At 36.4% G+C, this 26,659-nt stretch overlaps 1 protein-coding gene across 3 annotated transcripts in view; it reads right to left on the reverse strand.

Moving 5' to 3' along the window:
• EXOC6B (exocyst complex component 6B) overlaps nucleotides 1-26,659 on the reverse strand; it is a 615,706-nt gene that overhangs the window by 296,792 nt on the left and 292,255 nt on the right. For all 3 annotated transcript variants that reach the window (XM_032352447.1, XM_032352446.1, XM_032352445.1), the window contains 3 exons: nucleotides 8,925-9,008; nucleotides 8,509-8,555; nucleotides 7,067-7,187 (listed from right to left, as the gene is read on the reverse strand). In XM_032352447.1, coding sequence (XP_032208338.1) covers nucleotides 7,067-7,187; nucleotides 8,509-8,555; nucleotides 8,925-9,008 — 252 coding nt within the window. The remainder of the gene's footprint in view (nucleotides 1-7,066; nucleotides 7,188-8,508; nucleotides 8,556-8,924; nucleotides 9,009-26,659) is intronic.

Raw genomic sequence — 26,659 nt, forward strand, 5'->3', positions numbered from 1 at the left:
TCTGTACACACAACATGGGGCTTGAACTCACAACCCGGAGATCAAGAGTTGCATGCTCCTAAGGACTGAGCCAGCCAGATGCCCACTGGAGATTTCGTTAAGGGAAAAATGTTAACTACTTTTTCTTTTACTTCTGAAAGGAATAGTCCTTTCCAGCTTAATGTGGGGAAGATACCATATTATATGCTTTCTATCTTGGGTGGCCCCAAGAGGCTGTCAAAATCAAAGTTCAAATTGTCTGGACTAACAAGCGACCTCAGGGCAAAGGGCAGCTCAAGCGGTTAGGCCATCTCTCGGGCCTCTCAACTTCCCTGGATCTGGCTTGATAATTCCTTAATATCCTTACCAAGCATTTTAGAACTATAGAACATTATATAGAGCATGTGGTATATACACAAAAACACAGCATTGTTAGTAGTTTCCAGATGAAAGGTTGATATGTATAACCTAGTCTCCTATATTCCTAAAACCAGGAATGATTATTACTTTGTAAATTTTTCTCCAAGTCCATGAATTATTTGTATTTGCTAAAGAACAGCACTCGTCCATTAGTTTCCATTATCTTCTATTTGATGTAATTGGTTTTCCTCAAATATTTTATGACTCTTGAGTATCCACATTTTCGAATGAAGGACAAGGATGATTAATATGGATAATCTGCAGAAGTTGTTGACTCTGTAAATTTAAGTCTGTTTCCCAAGAAAGTGACTACAGGCTCTTTGTAAGGGGACAGGGCAGATGAATCACTTTGTTCAAAAAGTAGTACAAGAGAACTTCACTGATCATACTATTACCTCTTTACATAGATGGTAAGCTTGGGCAAAGGAACAGGGTAAGCAGCTGGCTGGCTAAGATTTCTGGAAAGCAGACCTCTAAATAATTTCTTTTATGATTTCTCCCAGGCCCATTCCTGCTCATTATATGTGTTAACTCTAAATTTAGAGTGTTCCTAGATTCCATTTGGAAGAATATCTCCTACTTTGACAATACCTCTTTCTACCATATTTAATGTAATATTTTCTTGTCTCAGGTTCAGTTAATTTTCTGATTTCCTTTGCTTTCTAAGTTCAAGGAAATTTTTAAAAACTTCTGGCCTACAGATGGTACTTTGTAGAATTTCTCTTTTCATTTTGTTTTTCCCCATCTTATTTGATTAGAAGAATTTGGTTAGAAGATCTAGAAGACAAGTATACTCAGTATACCCTTTTGACTCAAAAAAACCAAAATACACAAGCGGGATGGGTATGGACATGGCGTGGGTTTGTATAAAACCACTACCACGGTACACACTGCTGTCTACCTATGACATCAGACTAAAATGTCCAATATTTAATATCTGTAAAACATGAGGTTTTTGCCACACAGTATTATATTGTTCCATAATTCTGAGTACCCTTTCAGTATTATTCCTTTCAGTATTATCAGATGAGGTTTATCATATTATTAAAAACTATATTATCCGATCTTCTAATACTGAACTGTTCCTGATACAAACTCTCCTTTGCAGAAGCAAATTATACTTTAATATACTGCTAAATTTGAATTCCAAGCAAGATGGACCATGTAACATCTATAGTGTTTTGAAATCAGCATTGCAAACACTGTACATATTAATACCTGAAGCACTATAGCTTTTAAAATGTTTCCAATTTATGCAATGACTAATAATTCAATCAGAAAAAGAGTAGTTTTAAAGGTAACATGGAATGCTAGAAAGATATATGGATTTTTGATAAACAAGTAACAATCATTCAGATACACTGTTTCTTTTTGAGATTTGTTTTGATGTTTGGATTTGCTCTTATTTTGGTTTGCTTTGCTGGGTAATATAATACATTAAATAAATAGTGTCATGAAATAGAATTAACATTTGCGGCATCAATTACTCTTGTCTCATAATAAATAAAATGACTGTAAATGTATGTGGTGCTGAGTTATGTTTTAATAGCCTTGTTGAGATATAATTCTCATACCACACAACTCACCCATCTGAAGTATATAATTTAATGGCTTTAGTTATTATATATTCACAGACACGTGCAAACATAACCACAGTCCATTTTAGAAAATTTTTTTTTGCCTCAAAAAGAAAATGCACGTCATTGAAATTATCCTCCCAGCTATTCCAAGGCCAAAGCAACCACTAGTCTACTTTCTGCCTCTACAGATTGATGCTGAAATATTGGGAAGAAAAAAGTATTTTGTTATGTATTCTTCAATTCAGAAAAATACACAATAGATCTACAAAGAAAAGCTCCATTAAGATTAATTTTCTTGGGGTGCCTGGGTGGCTCAGTGGGTTAAAGCCTCTGCCTTCGGCTCGGGCCATGATCTCAGGGTCCTGGGACTGAGCCATGCATCAAGCTCTCTGCTCAGCAGGGAGCCTGCTTCCTCCTCTCTCTCTCTCTGCCTGCCTCTCTGCCTCTATCTGTCAAATAAATAAATAAAATCTTTTAAAAAAAAAGATTAATTTTCTCCAGAGATATACACTTTAATCATTAGCATACTATCTTGCTCTTCCTGACATCAAATACAACTGCATGATGGAGAAGAGAGGACAGTTTCCTGCTGATCAGATCAGTCATATGCTCAAATGTGTAAGTCACAGAGAAAAAGGTACGAACCATTGCTTTACAAAACAGAAATTGCTTGCAAGATATCAAAGTTTTTCAAAAGAAAAACAGCTTTTCCCAGGGAAATAATAAAATTGGATATGGACAGATATAAAATAAATAACATCAAGGACTCCTCTCCAGAGAATACAGTAATATTTGTTAATAAATATGATTGGGGGGAAAAACTTTCCTCAAAATATTACCTAAAAAAACCATAAAACATCAAAAATAGGATTTAGATGAAAAGCACACAAAATACTTCACCAAAAACATGTAAGCAAATAATTAAGAAAAATGCATATATTCCTGGTGACAAATAACAGGTACTAAAATATGTCAATTAACTCCATTTTAATGGATAGATTCACTGCATAATAACACTATAGTTCAACTGGGGGAGGGGTGTTATAAGTGGTGAAAGGGATGTGACCAAGTGATTCTCAAATTAATCTGGGAGAATAAGAAGAATGTAAATGGTTAGCATACATTAAAAAGAGGATTTTAGAGAACAAACATGTTTAGTGGAAACTATGCCATACTACTATATCAATTATAGTAATCAGGTCAATGTTGTATTGGTTCAAGACAGAAAAAAAGAAGAAAAGGAGGGGTGAGAATCTAGATCCCAGCAACAAAGCTTAGTATTTACAAAATATATTATTATATGATAAAGGTAGCCTCCAAAATATGTTAGGAAAAAACAGATGCTATGGACTAAATATTAAGCCCCCCAAATTGGTATGTTAGACCCCTAAACCCCAGTGTAGCAATATCTGAAGATGGAACTCCCAGAGATATTTAAGGTCAAATGAGGAAGGGCCCTGATCTGACGGGCTCGGTATCCTTATAAAAGGAGTAGGAGACACTGGAATGCACACTGAGAAAAGGCCATGTGAGGACATGGTGAGAATATAAATCAAGAAGAGAGTTCTCACCAGAAACCAACCACGCTGGCACCGTGATCTCAGAATTTCAGCCTCCAGAACTGTGAGAAAATTAATTTCTATTGTTTAAGCACCAGTCTATGACACTTCATTATGGCAATTTAAGCTGAATAAAATAAGAGATTAATACAATAATGTTATTGGAAGTGATGAGTCATTTTAAAAAATAATTAAAACAGACTCCAAGGAGTGCCTGGGGGGCTCAGTTAAGCACTACCTCTTGGTTCTGGCTCAGGTCATGATCTCAGGGTCACGAGATCGAGCCCATGGCAGGCTCCACGCTCAGTATAGAGTCTGGTGGGGATTCTCTCCCTCTCCCTCTGCTCCTCCTCCCACTTGCGTGCATATATGCCCACTCTCTCTATCAAATAGATAAATAAAATATTTTTTTTAAAAAAGATAGAATCCTGGGGTGCCTGGGTGGCTCAGTGGTTTAAACCTCTGCCTTCAGCTCGGATCATGATCTCAGCGTCCTGGGATTGAGCCGTGTATCAGGCTCTCTGCTCAGTGGGGAGCCTGTTTCTCCCTCTCTCTCTCTGCCTGCTACTCTGCCTGCTTGTGATGTCTCTCTCTCTGTCAAATTAATAAATAAAATCTTTAAAAAAAAAAAAAGACCCCACACCCTATACTAAAATAAACTTTTCATGTCTCTGATATATATGTAAAAAAGTAACTGTACAGAAATACTAAAATAGGGACAAATAACTATATATTCTTTGGAATAAGGAAGACATAAATTGTCAAGCTAAAAATCAATATATTTACAAAAAATTTTAAACTTCTGTAAAGCCATGGAAAAGAAAAGTTAGAGACACATAAAATTAAGAAAAAATATTTGCAGCCTATATACCACACCAGAGATTAACATTCAAATTAAAAGCTAACATCCATTTTTTATTAATAAATAATAAAATATTTTTAAACTGTTAAATATACAAGCAATGCATATGAACAGGAAATTTTAAGAAGATATACAAATAACTAAAATAGAGACTTCTAATATCAGTATTAATCAAAGAAAAACATGTCAAGATACAACTTCTGACACATTAGGAATGATTTTTTGTTTTTATTTTTTTTAAAGATTTTATTTATTTATTTGACAGAGAGAGAGATCGCAAGTAGACAGAGAGGCAGGCAGAGAGAGAGAGAGAAGGAAGCAGGCTCCCTGCTGAGAGGGAGCCCTATGCAGGGTTGGATCCCAGGATGCTGGGATCATGACCTGAGCCGAAGCAGATGCTTAACTGACTGAGCCACCCAGGAACCCCTCATTTTTTAATAAAAATAAATAACAAGTGGTAGTATGTACATAAAAGTGTAAAAAAAATTTCCAGTCATAACATAGTTACAGGAAATTTTACAAGTTATAAGTTACGTAGTTACAAGAAATTTTAAAATTAGATAGATATAGAGGGCACCTGGGTTGCTGAACTGGTTAAATGTCTGCCATCGGCTCAGGTCATGATCTCAGGGTCCTGGGATCCAGCCCCACGTCAGGCTCCATACTCAGTGGGGAGTCTGCTTCTTCCTCTGCCCCTCCCCCTGCTCATGGCACTCGTTCTCATTCTCTCTCTCTCTCTCTCTCCCCCTCAAATAAATAAAATCCTTTTTAAAAGATCAATATATAAATAGGCAAACACTTAAAATTTCTAAATACTAAAAAAGAAACCATAAATAAAAATAAAAGGAGAAAAACACTGGAAATGTATTCAATGACATATCCTCTTTGGTTTCAAATTCATATATTAACCAAAGTCCTACACCATGCAATTTGGATAACACAAAGGTAGAGTAATCATATCCAAAGGAAACTGATGACCTCACCACTCTAAACCATCAAAGGGAAAGAAGCCATAAACCTAGGTATTACCTTGATATGCTTTTAATATTACATTTTATATTTAATCCAACACAAAATAAAATTAATCTTACCACCTAAAAATCTCTCCAATTCATCCACATTTCTCCACATCTACTATCGCCCTTGGTCCAGCTGTCATTATCTCTTGCCTGAATATTAGACTATCCTACTAATCGTTCTACTCACATTCTTTCTCATCACTCATCCATAATTTAGCCAGAATGGAAATCTGATCTTCTCACTCCAATTTACCCTACCCCCACAGTGAACACATACACACTCCATTCAACCCAGTGCTTAAAGCATCAAATAGGTCTTGAGCAATATGACATCTATCTACTTTTTTATTTTTACTTCATACCATGCCTAACTTTCTATGTTCTGTGTTCTGCCCACTCTGAACATTTTTCAAGTCCCTAAAACGGCTACAATCCCATCAATTACAGATTTTACACATGGTATTTACTCTGGAACACTTGCTGATGGAGAGATAAGAAAGCTGAGGTGTCACAGATAACTTGAGTTTCTAGCTGGCACAACTAGATGGATACTAGAGCCATTTACAGAAATATTCTAGACACTAAATTGTCTCCTATTATTAACTCCTGACTATCATTTCTCAAACAGTTCAGATAGAAAAGTACCCCCAAAGCCTGAGTACTACCATCTCTTATACCTAGAATTCCCTTTTAATTGATCTTTCCTTAAATAGTGTCTCCTTGATCTTCTGATCTCAGAATGCCACTTCTGATCAACTAAGCAAAACTAGGCACCTGTTGTCCTAACCTATTACTGTTTTAATTGCATTATATTATCACAATCTGATATTATTTGTTTATTGGGAACCTCCCCAATGAAAATGACTTTCTGAAAGCAAAGACTTCATCCATCTAGTTCACAGTTGTATTCCCACTGCCAACATATAATCAGTGTTTAAGAAGTATTGGATAAATGATTAATTCAGAGCCAACGTTATCTATCTGAAATAAAGTGGATTATCATCAAAAATTCATGCTTTGATAAAATATATCAAAATCATGGGAACTCACAATTAGGTAACTTATTGATATGTTGTATGCATTTTTTTTCAAAAATTAAGAATAAAACTGTGAACTCCAAACCAGTACTGATTGGCATTATAGAAGGCAATAGAGAGTAGCGGCTGAGCATATGGGCTCTGGAGTCCTGTCTCTGGATTCGAATCCAAGCTCTACCACTTACTGTGTAACAATTAGTCTGGTTACTTAACCTCTCTGAGATTCAGTTCCCCAGACCATAAGGTAAATATAATTAATAATACCTATACCTTATGAAATACATATGAAGTGCATATACCAACCTCTGACACAGAAGACTCCAATAAATGTCAGCTGTTGTCTTTTTTTGGTTTGTTTTTTGTTTTTGGGGGGGGGGGTTTGTTGTTTGTTTGTTTGTTTTATTACAGAGTGCATCCAAAAAAAAAAAATGGGCTCAGTATTTAAAAGGATGGCAATTTGAAGTGGCTACTTCCACATGTCTTTGAGAGAGGTAGCTCCAAGCAGGTGATACCACACAATACATCCTTGCTAATTTTAAGGCAGTCCAACACTGACCAGTACACAGATACTCAGCAGTAAGTGAGAATATCTCGCGGGCGTCTTACATACCGAGTGGGTGCGGAGTGCCGCGATGGTTTTTGAAAGTGCCATTTCCCAAAGTTCATCAATGTAGGCTCTATTCACTAAGCCCTGGGTTGTATGTAAAATGTGATCTTCAACCACAAAAAAACTAAGATGAAGGGGAAAAAAAAAGAAAGTACAGAAATTACAGAAAAGCACAGAAAGTTCAGAAATTACAGGTTGACTACCATCTCTGGGGTCTCACAAACATTAAGAGCTACCACCAAATTCGAAGTTAATAGTCACTTTTCCTTAAAGAAAGCTACTAGGTGTTGTAAACAAAAATCACATTTCTTGGACTTGGAATTTTGTCCAACCACTTTATAGAAATCAGAGTCCCATTTCTATTAAATGTTAACCGGGTCAGCAATTTAAAGGGGAAGAAAATATTTGTCGGTAAGGGAAGCTAATTTTACTATATTAAAACGCCAGGCCATTAAGACATTTAAAAAAATTAATCGATTTTTTAAAAATTAATCGATTTTAAAGAGACAATGAAAGCTGAAACACACATTTTTATAAGAGCCACACATACAAAATATCAAAATGATTCCCTTTATATGGACTCACTCATTATAGGGTTGAAAAGGTTTTTTATAAAGGTCAAAAAATGCACACTTATTTTTTAACACTCTGTTGTAGCTTTATTGTTGTGCATTTATAACATATCATTAGCTCCCTTGGCTAAATGTTCATACTAAACTAATTCTTTAAATAAGGAATTCTTATGATATATTTTAATCAAAACTATAAAAAAATCTAAAGTCTGAAATAAAAAAGCAATTTCATGGAACAATCCAACTCCTTTCCCTTTCTTTTAACTTCGAGGTCATTATTTTGCAATTAGAATAAGCTGCCTATATTTGGGGTGTTTATTTGGGAAATGCAATTCCATATTAGTATGTATACTCTAGATGATGGTGGCAAACTCTATAGCCCATGGGATGAATCTGGCTCACTGCCCGTTTTTATAAATATTGTTTTACTGGAACACAGCCACGTTCACTCATTGCTGTATTGTCTATAGCTGCTTTCACATTGCAACAACAGAGCTGAATGGCTGTGACAGAAACCGTATGGCCTGCGAAGCCTAAAATACTTTACTAGCTGGCCCTTTTAGAAAAAGCTTGCCAACTTTTGCTGATTATTTGGTTCCCTCTTACCAAGAATGGAGAAACCAAACATCAAGGGTAATAAAATTACAATTCAAAGTTTTTTCTCCCTTTCTCCACCAAAACTACTCTCCAACAATATAACGCTGAAACCATCAAGACATTCCTTTAAAATTATCAGAAAGTCAAGAATAAATCTCAAGAATTTAAAATAAAAAAAGAAAAAGAATTTCCCAAGGAAAATTTATTTTTCCAAGTCTCCCAAATCTAGGTGTTCAAAGTGTACAAATTTAAATACATACACACATATATACCTACCCTACAATTTGATTAAAATACTTCCTGTAGCCATCTAAAGTTTCATGCTGCAACAAAACAAAGAAGAAAAAAGTTATTCTTTCTATTTTGATAAATTAAGACAAAGTTAAAATCAGTTACTTGATTTCTTAAGGCTCAGTCCCCAAGACCTAGATGAATATAACAATAGTACCCTACCTTATAGGGTTCTAATGAAGATGAAATGATATCATTCATCCCAGTCCTTAAAACAATGCCTGATACACAGCAATCAACAGATGTTAGCTACTATTTTCCTACTGTCACATCCACCAAAAATGATCTCAGAGCGAGTTTAAAAAAAAAAAAAAAAAAAAAAAAAGTACCTATGCAAAATAATGAACAGCTGCCAGAGAAGAAAAGTGAAAAACTGAGAAAAGTTAAGTTGGTGATCCTACCATGTTAGATGGAGGCTGGAGCACCAAGCGGGCCTGTTTTCGCCTCTGTTTTCGGTAGTAGTTCTCAAATGTTTCCCGGGCACCCTGTAAAATAAACAAAAGGAAATGGGTTGACACAATTTGACCAATTATTCTAGTATTTCATGGGAAAAGAGAAGCTCCCAAGACCCCACATTTCTCAAAATCTGCTATTTTGACAATGATAATAATCATAGAAAAAAATGACATTACCATTTATTGAGACTTACCTACAAATCCCGTAAGAACGGATACAAAAGATTCTTAAGAGGACACTACAGAACTCAACCACCAAACACACCAAAGCTGGTTGTTCAGTCAACTATCACAAATTCACAAGAATGAAGACAAACCGTCACAGAACATTCCAGAAGAAAAATGTGTAGAATAAAAACCAGTCTCAAATGAATCTTGAGCAAAGGGCCAGAGGGAGGCAGGAAAAAGGCAGAAGCGGAGAACAGTGAATCAGTCTTCCAGCTAGCATATAATCAAGCACAGGATTAACACCAAAAGGAAATTCTTGGTGCACAGTTTCTTAAACTGAAAGGTGCTTCGGAGAACCAGAGCTGGCTCAAGAGCTCTGTAACTGGGCTGAACAACAGCCTCTCAAAATTCATGTCCTTCCTGGGATGTCATAATGGGACCTTATTTAAAAACAGGGTCACAGCAGATGTATTTAAATTAAGAGGCAGCCACACTAGATAGAGTAGGCTGCTACTTAATCCGATATAACTGGGAATCCCTAAAAGAATAGGAGAAAAGACATGGAGATAGACACACAGGGAGAACATCCTGTGACAACACCAGCAGAGACCGGAGCCCCGGTCTGCAAGCCAAAGACACCAAGGATTGCTGGCCACCACCAGAAGCTGGGAGAGGCCAGGAAGGATGCCTACCAGAGTCTCAGAGGGAGGATGGCCTTCTGGCACCTGCTTTTGGATTTCTAGTCTCCAAACCTGGGACCGAATAAATTTCTGCTGTGCAAGCCACCCAACCCGGGATACTTTGTTCCAGCAGTCCTAGGAAACCAAGATAACTCAAAGCTTTTAAAACATGATGCCCCCAGGGAGCGCCCGGGTGGTTCAGTCCATTAAGCTTCTGCTTGGGCTCAGGTCATGATCCAGCGTCCTGGGATCCAGCCCTGCATCTGGCTCCCTGCTCAAAAAGGAGTCTACTTCTCCCTCTGCCTATGTTGGCTGCTCATGCTGGAGCTCTGTCTCAGTCAAATAAAGAAGTAAAACCTTTAAAAAGAAAAAAAAAAAAAAGGAAAAGAAAAGAAGGAAAGAAAGAAAGAAAAGAAATGATGCCCCCCTAGGACTAAATTCTACTCTGAATCCCAAACCTTTCTCAATGAATAAGAGTAGAAATGGGGAGAGAGCATGCACGGTGGTTAAGAGCACCGATTTTGGAAACGATGATTTCATTCAAGTGAGTCTGTGCCTTTCTAGCTGTATAACTCGTATGACCAGCTGTGTAACTTCCACTAATTTACCTTCCACCATTTAAGTCTTTGGCTTTCACTAACAGATGTGCTATGGTGTCCTCATCCGTGGAAATGTCATGCTCATCATTGTCATGAGGGTTCAGATGAGCTAGAAAGCTTTGAGAACGGTGTCTGATAAATAATCACCACTACACATGTGCTTATTTTTTAAAAAATGAGATGAAATAGATCAATGATGACAATGACTGCCTCGCCCATGCGAAAAAGTATAAACTCTACACAATCCCCAAGTTCAGTTCCCTCACCTCAGAAGTCTGAAGAATCCTATTCAATGTGACGTCTCTATTAGATCCCTAAACCAGAGAAGCTGATTTAAGGTACTAAATCACACTAACTCAACAGCCTAAGCTCAGCGGTTGGCAAACGTTGCCTCTAAAAGGCAGGATGGTAAATATCTCAGGCCTGGTGAGCTCTATGGTCTCACCTCTGCTGTTGAAATGCAAAGGCAGCCACAGCCAGTACATAGGTGAGTGTGGCTGTGTTCCAACAAAATGTTATTTGGGGAAACTGAAATCAGAATGTCATATAATTTTCATCCGCCATGAAATATTCTTTTATTTATTTATTTATTTATTTATTTATTACCAACCATTTAAAAATGTAAAAGCCATTTGGAGTTCACAGGGGTCACATCGAAATAAGCAGCAGGGTGGCCATGGCCCATGGTTTGCTGACCCCTGGTGTAGCTTAAAAACAACAGTTTTAAAACTCTAACGAGATTATAACTAGACACCTGAGTTTTTCCTGCTATAAAATGAAATCAAACATTAAGACAGCTATTTCAGGGCTTGCTTATTTCTTAGTCCACAAGTTAACGAGGTAGCAAATGGTTCTATTTAAGAAATAAGAAGTGGAAACTGCCTGTTGGTTTGTTAAAGTTATTTCCCACTCGTCACCATTTCTCAGCTTAGTGGTACTATTGAATGTCAATTACATTCTGTACACACTGAAGGGCTTTTCATTGTACAGTTAACAGCCCTACAGGCCCTTTATTATTCTTGTGTGACATTACACATTCAACATGCTTTGGAGCCAAGATACACTCAGCTGAGAATTTAGGGAAAGTCTTCTCTCAAATTAGACCATTGTATAATAATTTAATTATTTGCTATAAAAGATAGAAAATATACAAGATGAAATTCTATATAAAAACCTATCATAGACCTCTACTTAGTTCTAACTAGATGCAATTTGCCTTTCAAATATTCATTTGCTAAAATAAAAACACAAGAAAAGACCAATTTATCTAATAATTCTGGTTTCTCCATTTACAAAATTCGATTTTCCCTAATGGCTGCTAAATAAATTTACCTCTGAGTATTCTATTTCCTCTGCCAATTTTGTCAACTCCATGCTTACAAGGTGGAATTTACAGTAGATGTCTGACCGGTCCAGCTGGATGCCTGTCTTTTCCCAAATAGATCAACAGATGAACTATAAAAGTTTGCCACTTCAGTTTCAAGCTCCTCTAATCGTTAATATTAATTAAAACAAAACTTAAAAGCCAGTGAAAGTATAAGCAAACAGATATAAAATAACAGGCAAGTGAAAAGTTGTTTTAGTGTGTTTTCAATTTATGTCATTAGTATTATGGTGGTCCAAAAGCTTTGTAATAATTAATAAACACACAAATTATCACAGAAAAACAAGTCACTTTACATACATAAAGTGCTTACCATAAAATAAAGAACAGTTCTTGTCATCATTGAATTTATAGTCTGAGTGGAAAACTAGCAATTAAATGAACAAAAAGTACAACAGAATCCTATAGATTGGAGAGAGAGAGAGAGCATGTGTGTGTGTGTGTGGGTGTGTGCGTGCACGTGTGTCTATATAGTGGGCGGGAGGAATGTCAGAGAAAGTTTCTTCAGGAAAAAAAGCCATTTATATTCATAATTGAAGAATGAGTCAGAATAACGCACATAAAAAGGGAAAACTTATTTCTCATAGAGATACAGGGGTTCAACGAAAAAAAGGCATCATGTATCTCATGAAACTGAAAGAAGTTCTTCATGGCAGAACCTTCAGAGTGTAAGAGAGAAAAATGACAAGAAATAAAGGCTAGAGGGCTTTGTAAATTCTATTAAGATACCTGGACTTCAACTCTAGAGACAATCAGAGTTTTAGACGTTTGCAAGTTGCAATGTACTGAGTAGAATGAAGAAACAGAACCTTAGATACAAAAAGATCAGTCTCGGGGCGCCCGGGTGGCTCAGTGGGTTAAAGCCTCTGCCTTCAGCTCAGGTCATGATCTCAGGGTCCTGGGATCGAGCCCCGCATTGGGCTCTCTGCTCGGTGGGGAGCCTGCTTCCTCCTCTCTCTCTGCCAGCCTCTTTGCCTACTTGTGATCTCTCTCTCTCAAATAAATAAATAAAATCTTAAAAAAAAAAAAAAAAAAAAAGATCAGTCTGATCCTGACATATATTTAGGAGGTACAAGTTGATGACTGATTGGATACTAGTGGTAAAGGACAGAAAAGACAGAAAACTAACGTCAGATTTCTAACCTGGGTAATTGGTTTGATGGTGGTGTCATTTAATGAGAGAGAAAACATAACAGCTGGGATATGTAGTCAATTACTATTCATGGATTCCATATTTGCAAATGTGCCTACCTGCCAAAATTTATTTGTAACCTCAAAATCAATACTCATGCTGTTTCATTATCATTCACACATGAGTACAGAGTGTTGAAAAATTTGAGCAGTGCCTACTGCACGTGTTCCTATCTGAGGTCAAACAAGGCCAACACTCTGTCTCCTTTCTTCAATTCTCATACTATAAACAATTATTCTTTTCACAGTCATCCCATGCCTCATTCTTTGTATTTTTGTGCTTTTTAAAAATTGAGATATAATTGACATATAACATCATGTTATTTTCAGGTATACAACATAAAGATTCAATATTTATATATATGGCAAAATGACCATCACCATAAGTCTAGTTAACGCCTATCATCACATACAATTTTCTCCCCCTTGGGTTGAGAACTTTTAAGATCTACTCTCTTAGGAAATTTCAATTACCATACTATACAATTATATCCCTCGGACTTATTTTGTAACTAAAAGACTATTCCTTTTCATTGCCTTCACCCAACTCTGCCATCCTCCACTTCTGGCAACCACCCATCTCTCTATTTATGAGCTCAGTTGGGTATTCTATTTATTGGTTTAGTTCCATATATAAATGAGATCACACAGTATTTGTGTCTGACGTATTTCACTTAGCAGAATGCCCTGAAGGTCCAGCCATGTTGTCACAGATGGCAAGATTTCATTCTTTTTCACAGCTGAATAATACTCCTTTGTATATATAGATCCCACATGTTCTTTATCCTTTCATCCATCAATGAACACTTAGACTGTTCCTATGTCTTGGCTATTGTAAATAATGCCACAATGAACATAGGAGTGCACACACTTTTTTAGTTAGTGTTTTCATTTCCTTCCGATAAATATCAAGAAATGAAGTTGCTGGAACATATGGCAGTTCTATTTGTAATTTTTTGAGAAACCTCCACACTGTTTTCCATAGTGGTTACACCAGTTTACATTCCCACCGACATGCAACAAGGGTTCCACTTTCACGACATCCTCACCAACACTTGTTATTTCTTGTCTTTTTGATAATATTCTAACAGCAGTAAGGTGATCATCTCATTGCGGGCCTGATTTGCGTGTTCTTGATGATTAGTGATGTTGAGCACCCTTTCCTGTACCTGCTGGCCACCTGTATGTCTTGCATCTTTGTGCTTGTGGTTGACTTTGCTATTTAAAATGGCCCCCACCTGCCGTACTATAGTGCTGTCTAGTGTTCCTAAGACTTGACACTTGTCAGGAAGACAAGATGTGCCTTACAGAGAAAACACATTTAAATAAGCTTTGTTTGGCCATGTGTTATAGTGCCGTTGGCCATGAATTCAATGTTAATGAGTCAACAGTATATATTCAATAGTATCTTTTAAAGAGAAACAGGCAGAAAACAGGGTTATGCATTGATTGACTGATGAAACGTTGTAAGCAGAAGCTCACAGGAACCTAACCCCAGCAGAAATGGTTCAGTATTCACTAACTCAGTGTTTACAGTGACCTTATAAAGTATAACCAACATGAATAACAAGAACTGATTGTACATGAGGACACTGGCAATAATGACCTCTGTCATGAACTTGTTTAGTTTGTGACTTCTAAGTGCTAAGTGTTCAGGAGAGGGCATATTTGGGTCTACAGCTCAGGTGAAAGGGCTAAGCTAAAGACAATAGTTTTCAGAATCAAGAAAGATGGTAATCTAAGCCTAGGAAAACATGAGATCATCTAAGGAATATCTGTAGAATTTAAGTACAAAAGGACCTACCACAAAAACCCTCAGGGACACCAATAATTAGGAAATATCTGTCTCTTTCCTATAATTAAAATATAACTTTAAATGTCACTTATTGAGAAAACACTTTTCCACTACTCACTCTAACATGTAAAGTTTTGCCAGGGCACTTGGGTGGCTCAGTCAGTTAAAGGGCCAACTCTTGGTTTCAGCTAGGGTCATGATCTCGGGCTTAGGAGATCCAACCCATCTCAGGGTTACTCCCCAACCCATCTCAGGCCCTGTGTCTATCTGCACTCCGTTTGCTTGGGATTTTTTCCCTTTTCCTCTCCCTCCCCCCACTCCCATGGGTGCACGCTCTCTCTCTTTCAAATAAATAAAATAAAATAAAGTTTTGTCTAAGACATAGCCCTCTATTAACTGTTTGCATAGCACCATGTCCATCTGACATTATGTCATTTGCTTACTGTCTATCTCCTCTCATTAGGATGCAAGCTCCCCAAGAACAAGTTTATTTGTCTTATTTACTGTTGCGTTCCCAGCTCCTAGAACAATGCCTGGAATAAATGGCACCCAGTATATATTTGTTTGAATAAATGACCAAAGGGATTAAGAAATATTAATCAGTATTTTCTTTCAAGGCTCCATTTTTATATTTACTCTTTACCAGAGAAATTGCAATAATCATTTCTTTATAATTTTTCCTATTCCTCTCATCCTGCTGCTGTTCTACCTCCATTTATTCTCTTAAAGATTTTTGTTCATGCCAAACGATTTTCTAAAATTTCCTTTTGGCTCCTGTAAAAATCATTCTTAGAATCATGTTTCCCCTGAATTTTTAGGATCATGTCCCCCATCCCATTTTATTCAGTATGTTTTTGCAGATCTCATATTTTATTATGTATTGTTTCATTTTCTCAATTGCTCTGTTTTGAACAATAGGATCTCTTTCTGGACCAGTACTTCCTTCCAGGCTTGTTTAGTGGTTTGCCCATTTACCAACCATCTGGCTAATATCTTCATGGAAGCAGCAATCGATAGCAGGTTATAGGCCCAGGTCCAAAGCTGTTTCAAAGTAAAACCACAGGGATGCCTGGGTGGCTCAGTTGGTTAAGCAGCTGCCTTCAGCTCAGGTCATCATCCCGGCGTCATGAGATCGAGCCCCACATCGGGGTCCTTGCTCCGCAGGGAGCCTGCTTCTCCCTCTGACTCTGCCTGCCACTCTGTCTGCCTGTGCTCGCTCTTGCTCGCTCTCTCTCTGACAAATAAATAAAATCTTTTTAAAAAAAAAAAAAAAAAGTAAAACCACAAACTGGTTCCAGTGTCTAGCAAGCAATGGGCCTAAGTGTGCATAAAATATGGCTGAATGTTCTCCTACCACACAGTTTCCAAGTGTTCAACTCTCTGAACTTAGGTGAATGAAAACCACAAAACTATGGGATCTTCCTATCTTGTGCCGCCCTACTGAGTATTCTCCAGCCCAGGATAAACTGTGCTGCCACTAAAGGTCCCATTTTCCCCCTCACCCCACTCTCTGGCAGCCTTATAAAGAAGACTCTATACAGTACAGGGGTAGACAACTAATCTATTCATCAATTTGGGATTGTATTTCTAAGCCAGATGACCCAGAGAGGAAAAGGAATGAAGTCTCTTCGGATTTTTAAAGTTTCCTCTGTGTATGGCAGCAAAACACACATCACTCAACATTGGATTGAGAATGGATTGAGAATGGTTTCTCAATCCATTCAATCAGCCTTAATGTTGGAGAAAATTTTATTCAAATTCAGATAATGCAATATTAATTTTAAGTCTTCTTTAACAATGGTGGTGTAATTTTTTAGACTTTTATGCAACTAAAGAATTTTAGTGGAAGTTAAGAAAGGCTTAGAAATTAAATAAGACTTTGCTTTTAATTTTTTTTGGTTAAGTATATATATCCTATTGGAAATTTAACTGAAATATAGGAATTTATATTATTATAAAAAATTCTTCACCGAAATTTCTTCTCACTACTTACAGAGCAACTAGATAAAAAGAGCTAAATGATCACAGAACACACTCTATTTTTACTTAATCCTAAAACAAGATAAAGAAATATATTCTAGGTTCTATTGACCTTATCTTCAATTCACTGGGTGCTTTCTTTTCTAAATTCATATTTAACTTAAATATTGTATCACACCCTATGATAAACTTGGAGGAGGGTGCTAATGGTCAAATACCCACAAAAGCCATTGCCAATTTCTTAATTAACCCTGTCACTAGAATTAACCAGGAAATAACCCACTTTCTCTCCAGGCTATGCTGTTGTTTTTTTGTTTATTTAATCTTTTAACTTTTTAAATATTCTCTTTGTAAATTATTAATTACAAAAGTAAAATATGTGACTTTTAGAAAAACCAGACAATAAAGATAAGGCGAAGAAAGAAAATAAAAGTCATTCATAATCCCTTTGTCTGGAGATAACTACTCTTTACTTTTTCAAGTCCTCCCTCACAGACATTTTTCTATCTTAAACCGATTACTTCACAAACTTACATACATACATACACACACCTAAATCATATTGTGCATACTTTCTTCACTCTTTTCATTTTGCATGCAAAAATATTTTCTCAAACATCATAATTTAGTATGATCCACTCTTACTGCACAACACTGTGCCAACTTTCTTTCCTCACACGTGTGCTATAAATTATCATACAAATGTTGGAACTAACATGGGCTTTCAATAAATGTTTAAAAATAAAAAGAGAAATGCAAGTGATAACTTTGAATTCCCCATGTATCTAGGCACTTGTCTGGATATAAACACAGGAAACACACACAGTATTGCCACTCAGTGTGGGCAAATGAGTGAGACTTTTTGGTTTTGTCTGTAAAAGTGGTATAATTTCTTGCTAACAAAGCTCAAAGTCAGATTTTAATAAGTCAGGATCATGTGATCCTTACTCTGGAGCAGGGATGGGAAAGGGAAGACCAGATGAAAGACCTTTCCTTCGGTTTCTTTTTCTTCACAAAAGATGACGAAGTACCACGTGCACAGACACCCTGAACTTCTCATACAATTGCTGAGCCCCATGCCCCCAAATATCAGTGGCATCTACATGTCTAGTTTTGTGGAAGAAAAAGTAAAACTTATGGTGGGACAATACAATTTCATATGGGCAATATGTCTAAATAACAGACAAAGAGGACAGACCCATCTTCATTAAATATTTACTGTGCCGTTATTTAGTGAAAGCTCTTCGTGTAGTGGATCTTTCCTGGTAGAGATTGATATGTGGGCAACCGGAGAATGGGCTGAGTCCTTCTCATCGATCCCAATAACAGAAAATTAACCTTGGGATTAAGAAGCAGCAACGGACACGCAGACAAAGAACAAGGGAGGGAAATGGAAGGAGGGAAGCACACACCATTGTTCTTCCGGCTTTGCCTACAGGAAGCAATATTTCCATTTGGTCTTGGGCAAAGCCTGTAATTTCACCACCCTGACTGCAGCTGGAGAACTCCCTTTCAACTGTCCCGGCATCCAAGTGAAGACAGGTTTATTCAGAGTTTTAAAAAAAAACCAAAAACCTGAAAGGGCCATTTTAATTTGCTTCCATGTGAAAAGGGGAGCACTTTTCATAGGGCCCCATAATGACGTTCAGCGGGATATTACACTTCGCCATATGGCTAATTTGCACAGCAGGCCCAAAGCAGGATTTTCTTTCATTAGAACTGCCCTAAAGATCAGACTACAGAAACATGTGTAAAGAACAAACCCAAGATGCCCCCTATTGCTTAAATCTAGAAACATTCGATTCCCAGATGTAAAAGCCCATTCAGAGAGTTCCCATGGCAAGGTCATTCAAGAGTCTTGGAGGTGGTATGTGTCACAGCTCCATTTACGTATATTAGGGCTTGGAAAATGTCTAAAATCCAAAAGCCACAAAATTGTCAAAACACCTCAAAAAAACCCCACTATATACGGAGGTAGGATAATAGCTCTGGTAGGTAATTTATTATTACAAAAACAAAACAAAACAAAACAAAAACATTACTTTCTGAATGCCCGAATTCTTGATACCATTCATTAGCTTACAAAATAAATCTACATAAACTTTTGACCCTTTCTGAAGAAAGCAAAGGCAGTCTGACGTTCTAACAGAGTCCTGTTTATTTTTAAGATGGCCCTTATAACTTATGTTTGTCTTGGCATTTCCTCCTTCTGCCATATCCCAAGCCTCAGCCATAGAAAAGAACATCCCCTCCGGGAATGACAGAGTCTGCAGGATTTAAAAAAAGAAAAAGAAAGAAATCTGATGTCTAATGATTATGGAGTAGTTGAGTCTGTGCTTTTGAAGAAAGTAAACATTATGATTAACAATCTTGGGCTTTGTAATTAGCTTCCCCCTTTCAAGAGAGAGTGTTAATTTATTAAATATTTTAACAAAGAGTCTTTTATTATCAGATTTAGTTTGGCTGGCTCCTTTCATAGCATTACCAATTACAACCAATAAAGCTTTAATTGATGACTACTTTTTATAACCTTTGACCCAAGATGATAAACAGTTGTACCTTAGAAGCGAAAGGGTAAACCTCAAAGGGAACGGTGTCTTAATCATGCTTCGCAAACCAAACTGCTTAAAATTACAACCTACCTACCTGGTTAGAACAAAAACCCAGACTTCCTCCATGATTAGGATAATTGATCAGGAAAAGATTTGGATTTCACTTTTAAGATAAGTGTCCTTTTGGTTAGGGAAACCTTAACTAAAATTACCTGCATATAACTGTGTACCATAATGTGCTAATTGTAGATTATAATACGATTTAATCAATTTGTAGATAATTAGCAAGTAAATTTTAATACGTGACACAACTTCAAATGTAAAATAATTGAAATGCAAGTTATTTTACTATTTTTTGAACAGATGCTATAATTTTAATTCTACCCCCCCAAGTCCCATCATTTATAGAGCAGTACCTTTATAACACCAGGGGCTGTTAAGAATACGCGAGCAAAGAAGTAAACCAAATTAACTGCCCAACAATGAGATACCAAAACTTCTTAGAGAATTGGGTGTCTACACATGACAAGCAAGGAGAGTCATTCCTTTAATTAGAGTGAGATAATGAGGTTGTCTGCATTTTCTCCAAAGAACAATTCCCAAAGTTGGTAGTGTTCCAAAGATACTATTCAACTGCCCAATTTCACACTTGTCGATTTTTAAGGAAAATCTTTTCTAACTCACACCTGTCAATCTTTTAAACTAAGATTGCTAAGGTACTGCATAATTTGGAAGTTTGAAATTTCCAAGACAAATCTCTTAATCTGTGTCATGTTGCCAAAATGAATTACTAAATGAATTACTAAAGAGTTCATAGGAAAATGTGGCATCTAAAACTGTAATTGAAAATAATACCCATCGTGTCACAGCGGCTGCCTACCATCGCTTCACGGAGATGAAGACAAGGAAGACACCATTACTTGTCCTCACAATGGAAGTACTGGCCTAACGGAAGGTGTGGTATAAGATTTTATATAAAAAGAACGAGGCGTGCAGCTTTTAAGTGACTTCTCATGTACATAAAGGAAGTCAATGCCAGGAAAAGCAAAAAAAAAAAAATCTGAGGTTCAGTCAAAGTACTTTATAAATTGAAAGAGCTATACACGTTATTTTTATGATATATAAATGTATATAATGGCTGTTTTATTAAAGACACATGGCTGCTCTCTGCATTTCAAAATCAAGTTTGCCACACACCCAGAAAAAAACAGCTCTTTATATAGTTAAGTGAGGATTGGGGAAATTTTGTATAAATAAATCTACGCTTTCCTCCCCATTAACAGATGCTGTAAAGAAACAGACAAATATAAAATCTAAGAACACAGGAATATATCATATTGAACTTCAGATGTTCAGGGAAAAACAGGCAGACTATCTAAAATCAAAGTGGACAAGTATCAAGCTCATATTTGGTTAAAAAACAAAAAAGTAAGAATACAGATTAAAAGAAAAAAGGAAACTAAAAGTTGAATAAAATTTGCTTCAATGCCAATTTTATAAATTAAACTTTTTATTATGGGAGAATTATGGTACAGAGTTAGAAGAAATAATAGAGACAGACCCCTTGTGTTTTTACCCAGTTCCTCCAATGGCAAACATTTCAGCAAAGTATAGCACTATAGCACAACCAGAATATTGACACTGACACAGTCGAGGTCCACGTTTCCAAAACTACACAGATACCTCAAAGTTTCCTCTGTAGAGCCATATCCACTTTCCTCCATCCCTACCTACTGCTCAGCTTTTGGTAAGCACTAATCTATTCTCCATTTCTAAAATTTTGTCACTTTCAGAATGTTATGTCACTTTCAGAATATGATATTTTACAGTATGTAACCTGTTGAGATCAGCTCGTTTTAATCAGCATGAGTCTCTGGACATTCACCCAGGTTGTTGCCTCTATCAATACTTCTTTCCTTTACATTGCTGTGTAATATTCCATGGGATGATATAAATGTACCAGAGCTGGTTTAACCATTCACCTACTGAAAGACATCAGAGCTGTTTGGGGCTGTTACGAATAAAGCTACTATCGACTTTCAGGTACAGCAAATACCTGAACTAAATTCATTTCTCTGAGATAAACCTGCAGAAGGGCAATTGAGGGTCGTATGGTAATTACATGTTTTGCTTTTTAAGAAAATGCCAAACCGTTTTCCAGAATGACTGCCCCACTTTACATTCCCACCAGTGTCCTCGCTGCCATCTGGGGTCATCACTATTCTGACAGGAGTGCCGCGGTGGCTCACTCTGGCTTCAACTTGAATTCCTTTAATGACTAATAATGTTGAGCATCTTTTCATGTGTCTATTTGCCATCCGTATATCTGCCTCAGTGAATTGTTTCTTCAAGTCTTTTGCCCATATTCTAACTGGCTTGTTGGGTTTCAAACTATCGAGTTTTAAAAAGCCTTTGTATATTCGAGATACTACTCTTTTGTTGGATACAGTTTGCAGATATTTTTTCCCACTCGGTCCCTTGTCCCTTCCTCTTCCTAAAGGGTATTTTGCAGGGGCAAAGTGTTTTATTTTCAGGAGGTCATATTTCATCATTTTTTTTCCTTTTATGGAGGGCACTTACAGAGTAAAGTTTAAGTACTCTTTGCCTCCTCCTAGATTCTGAGGGTTTTCTCCTATTTTTTCCAAAAAGTTTTTGTTTTGCATTTCACATGTATGTCATGATCCATTTTGAGTTAGTTTTTGTATAAAATATAGGAAATAGCTCAAGGTTCACTTTTTTTTTCTTAAACCTGTGGATGTCCTATTGTTCCAGCACCATTTGTTGAATTGCTTTCATGATTTTGTAAAATACTCTTATGAGTCTGTCTTATCTCTGGATTCTCTACCCCATTCCACTGATCTGTCTATATGTCTGTCAATACCACGCAGTCTTGATTACTGTTACCACATAATAAGTCTTAAAACTGAGTATATTGATTCCTCCCACTTCATTAATCTTCTCAAAATTGTTCTAGTTATTCTAGTTCCTTTGCCTTTCCATCCAAATATTAGAATAATCTCATCCATATCAACAAAAATCTTACTGAGATTTTTTTTTTAGGGAGAAGGAAAGAAAGAATCGTAAGCAGACTCTACACACAGCACGCAGCCCAATGTGGGGCTCCATCTCACAACCCAGACATCATGACCTGAGCCAAAATCAAAAGTCGGACACTTAAGCAACTATGCACCTCTTATTGGGATTTTGATAGGAATTTCACTAAATCTATGTATCAATTTGGGAAAATTTAATATCCTTACTGTGCTGAGTCTTCCAATCCATAAACATATTATGGCTTTCCACTTTTTACATCTTTGCTGATTTTACCCACCAGCATTTTGTAGCTTTCAGCACATGAGTCCTGTACATTTTTTTAAAAAATTTATACTTATCTTTTTTATATTTTAAATTACATTGTATTTTTCATTCTGGTATCTCTATGTTCATTTCTTGTATATAGGAAAGCAATTTTTTTTCAAGACTTTATTTATTGATTTGACAGAGAGAGAGAGAGATCACAAGTAGGCAGAGAGGCAGGCGGGAGGGAGGGGGAGGTGGGAAGGGAAGCAGGCTCCCTGCTGGGCAGAGAGTCCTACGCAGGGCTGGATCCCAGGACCCTGAGGTCATGACCTGAGCCAAAGGCAAAGGTTTAACCCACTGAGCCACCGAAGTGCCCCTACAATTAATTTTTATATATCTTTTATCTGTCTTGTTATATTCACTTACTAGTATTCGGTAGTGTTATCTTGATTCTTTGGGGTTTTCATCAGAAACAATCATGTTATTTACAAATAGTTATCATTACATTTCTTCCTTTCTAATCTGTATGCCCTTAATTGCCTTTCCCAGTCTTACTGCACTGACCAGAATGTCTATTCAACATAGAAGGCTATGTTGAATGAGTGCTGACAACAGACGTCCTTGCTTTGTTCCCAATCTTTTTTTTTTTTTTTTTTTTAATTTAACAGACAGAGATCACAAGTAGCTGGAGAGGCAGACAGAGAGAGAGAGGAGGAAGCAGGCTCCCTGCTGAGCAGAGAGCCCGATGTGGGGCTTGATCCCAGGACCCTGGGATCATGACCTGAGCCGAAGGCAGAGGCTTTAACCCACTGAGCCACCCAGGTGCCCCACTTTGTTCCCAATCTTAAGGGGAAAACAGTCAGTCCTTCACCATTATTATAAAGTTAGCTATAGGTTTTTGCATAGATTCTTTATCATCTGAGAAAGGTTTAATTAGTTGTTGTTGTTTTTTTAAACCATGAATGGGCTTGAATTTTCTCAAATGTTTTTTTCTGCATCAGTTGATATGATTGTGATTTTCTTCTTCAGCCTGTTAATGTGGTAAATTACATTGATTTAGTTTTAAATATTAAACCAGCCTTACAAACCCTACTTAGCCACTTTTCTCCTTTTATATTACTAAATTCTGCTTACTAATATTTTGTTAAGAAATTTTACAACTATATTCATAAGGGATATCAGTCTGTATTTTCACTTTTTGTATGATCTTTGTCTAGTCTGGGCTTCAGACTACTAAGCTCCATAAAATGAATTGGAAAGTGCTCCTTCTATTCCTATATTATGGAAGAGATTATGTTGAACTGGTGTTAATTCTTCTGTAACTGCTTTGTAGAAGTCTCCAATGAAACTGCCTAGACCTGGAGATTGAACCCATATGGTTTTAAATTATGAACTCAGTTTCCTTCATAGTCACAGGGCTACTCAAATTATCTATCTCATATTAGGTGAACTCTGAAAATTTGCAGTTTTCAAAGAATTGGTCAGTTTTATAAGTTCTCCAATGTATATGTGTAGAGCTGTTCACTGTATTCCCTTATTATCCTTTTGATACCTGTAATGTTTATATCAATATATCTTGATATCCCCTATTTTACTCCTGATATCAGTAAATCTATTTCTTCTTTCCTTTTTTCTTTATCAGTCTTACTAGAGATCCATCCATCAGCACTTTCACTGATTTTCTCCCTTGCAATTTTCTCCCTTTCAAAATTGCACTGATTTCTGCTTTTATTATTTCCTTTATTTGGCTTTCTTTGGGTTGATCTTTTGCCTTTCCTCTTCCAGGTTTTCAAGGTGAGAACTTACACTATCAGTTTGAGACTTTTCCTCTTTTCTAATGTATCTAAGTTGGCGCTATAAATTTTCCTCTCAACACTGCCTTAGCTGCGTCCCACAAATTTTCATTTTCATTCAGCTCAATATATATTTTTATTTCCTTTGAGACATCCTCTTTGACCCTTCTATTACACAGAAGTGTGTTATTTAGTTTCAAAGTGTTTGGAGACGTTCCTATTATATTTCTGTTACTGATTTCTGGTCTGATTTCATTGATGTCTATACATGATTTCAAATTTTGTAGAGGCTTATTTTATGGCACAGGATATAGTTTAACTTAATACATGTTTTGTGTACACTTGAAAAGAATATGTATCCTGCCACCTTGAATACAGTGTTCTATAAATGTCTATCATTTTGTTAGTTGATGGTGCTGCTAAGTTCTATACCCCTTGATGATTCTCAGTCTACCTGTCCCATCAATTGCTGAAAAAGGGGTTTGAGGTCCCCAGCTTTAATTGTAAGTCTGTTTTTCCTTTCAGTTCTAATAGTTTCTGCTTCAAAGTTTAGCAGCTCTGTTGTTTGGGGCATGCTCATCTAGGATTACAGCCTTCTTGATATAATGGACCTTTTTCTGTGGTAGTTTCTTTTGTTCTAATATCTACTTCATTGATATTAATATTGCCAACTCCATTTTTCTTTGATCAATTTTTGCATGAAGTCCTTTATTGATCATCCTTTTTACTCTCAGCCTGCCTATATACTTGAAGTGATTTTCTTTTCTTTTCTTTTTAAATATTTTATTTATTTATTTGATAGAGATCACAAGTAGGCAGACAGGCAGGCAGAGAGAGGGGAGGGGGAAAACCAGGCTCCCTGCTGAACAGAGCCAGATCATGACCTGAGCACAAGGCAGAGGCTTTAACCCACTAGGCCACCTAGGCGCCCCTTGAAGAGATTTTCTTATAGACAGCAGGTAGTCAGGTCATGTTTCTTAATCCACTCTACTAATATCTGCCTTTTCATTGGTATAGTCAGATAATTTACATTCAGTGCAATTATTTATATGTTAGGGATTATGTCTGTCTTTTTAGTTTTGTTTTTTTTAAAATATTGGTTCTCCTTGTTTCCAGTTTTTTTTCTTTTTCCTGCCTTCCTGTGAGTTACTTGAATATTATATCTAACTTAACACATAGGGAAAAGTGACAGATTGATTTACAAAAAAATTTTTAAATATCTAAAAATCAAAATGAAGGAAACAAAATTAAAAAGCAAATAATATACTAAGAAAATATAACAGATACACATCAGACCAAAAAAGTACTGAACTGAATTAATAAAATATAAACATTCCATGAACACACAAAAAGGAATTAGTGGCCTCTAAGCATTAGAAAAATGTCCACAGTCAATAGTGATTTTTAAAACGCAAATTATATTCACAATGTACCTTTTTTTAAAACCTATCAAATTAGCAAAAGAAAAAAGACAACACCCAATATTACTGAAAATATGGGAAGACTGCAATTCTCTGTTCTTTGGTTAAGGAATCCAATGTTACGTTATGACTTTTCTGAGAGATTAGGTATCAGGAAGTTGAAAATGTATGTGCCCTTTATTTTTTATTTTTTTTTTTTATTTTTTATTTCGAGCATAACAGTATTCATTATTTTTGCATCACACCCCGTGCTCCATGCAATCCGTGCCCTCTATAATACCCACCACCTGGTACCCCAACCTCCCACCCCCCGTCCCTTCAAAACCCTCAGATTGTTGTATGTGCCCTTTAATTCACTTTAATAAATTCACCTAAAGTGATAATCAAATAAGTGATGAAAAAAATGTCTAAACTATGCACAGCTGAAAGAACTTGGGTTCAGATTCTAATAGTATGGGCTAGAACTCTGGGTTACCCCTAACTTTGTGATTTAAGCAACTTATTCTCTGTAAGTCTGAACTGCCCTGCCTATAAAATAAGGATATTTAACAAATATACTTGTCAGGATTGCTATGAGAATTAAATAAAACAATGTATGCAAATCATATAATACGATGCCTAGTATATAGTAAGTATTCAATAGATGATAACCGTCATCATCATTACATGATTAATTCTAACTACACTGGAATAAGTAAACTTATACAGAGGAAATAAAGACAATAATGTTGGGTCTACATTTGATGTTAACAGATATTTGTGATATGGTATATCTTAATGGGGGGAGAAACAAATCAAAATCATAAAGAAACACCCAT

Source organism: Mustela erminea, chromosome 7, assembly GCF_009829155.1.
Source record: "Mustela erminea isolate mMusErm1 chromosome 7, mMusErm1.Pri, whole genome shotgun sequence".
Taxonomy (NCBI): Eukaryota; Metazoa; Chordata; class Mammalia; order Carnivora; family Mustelidae; genus Mustela; species Mustela erminea.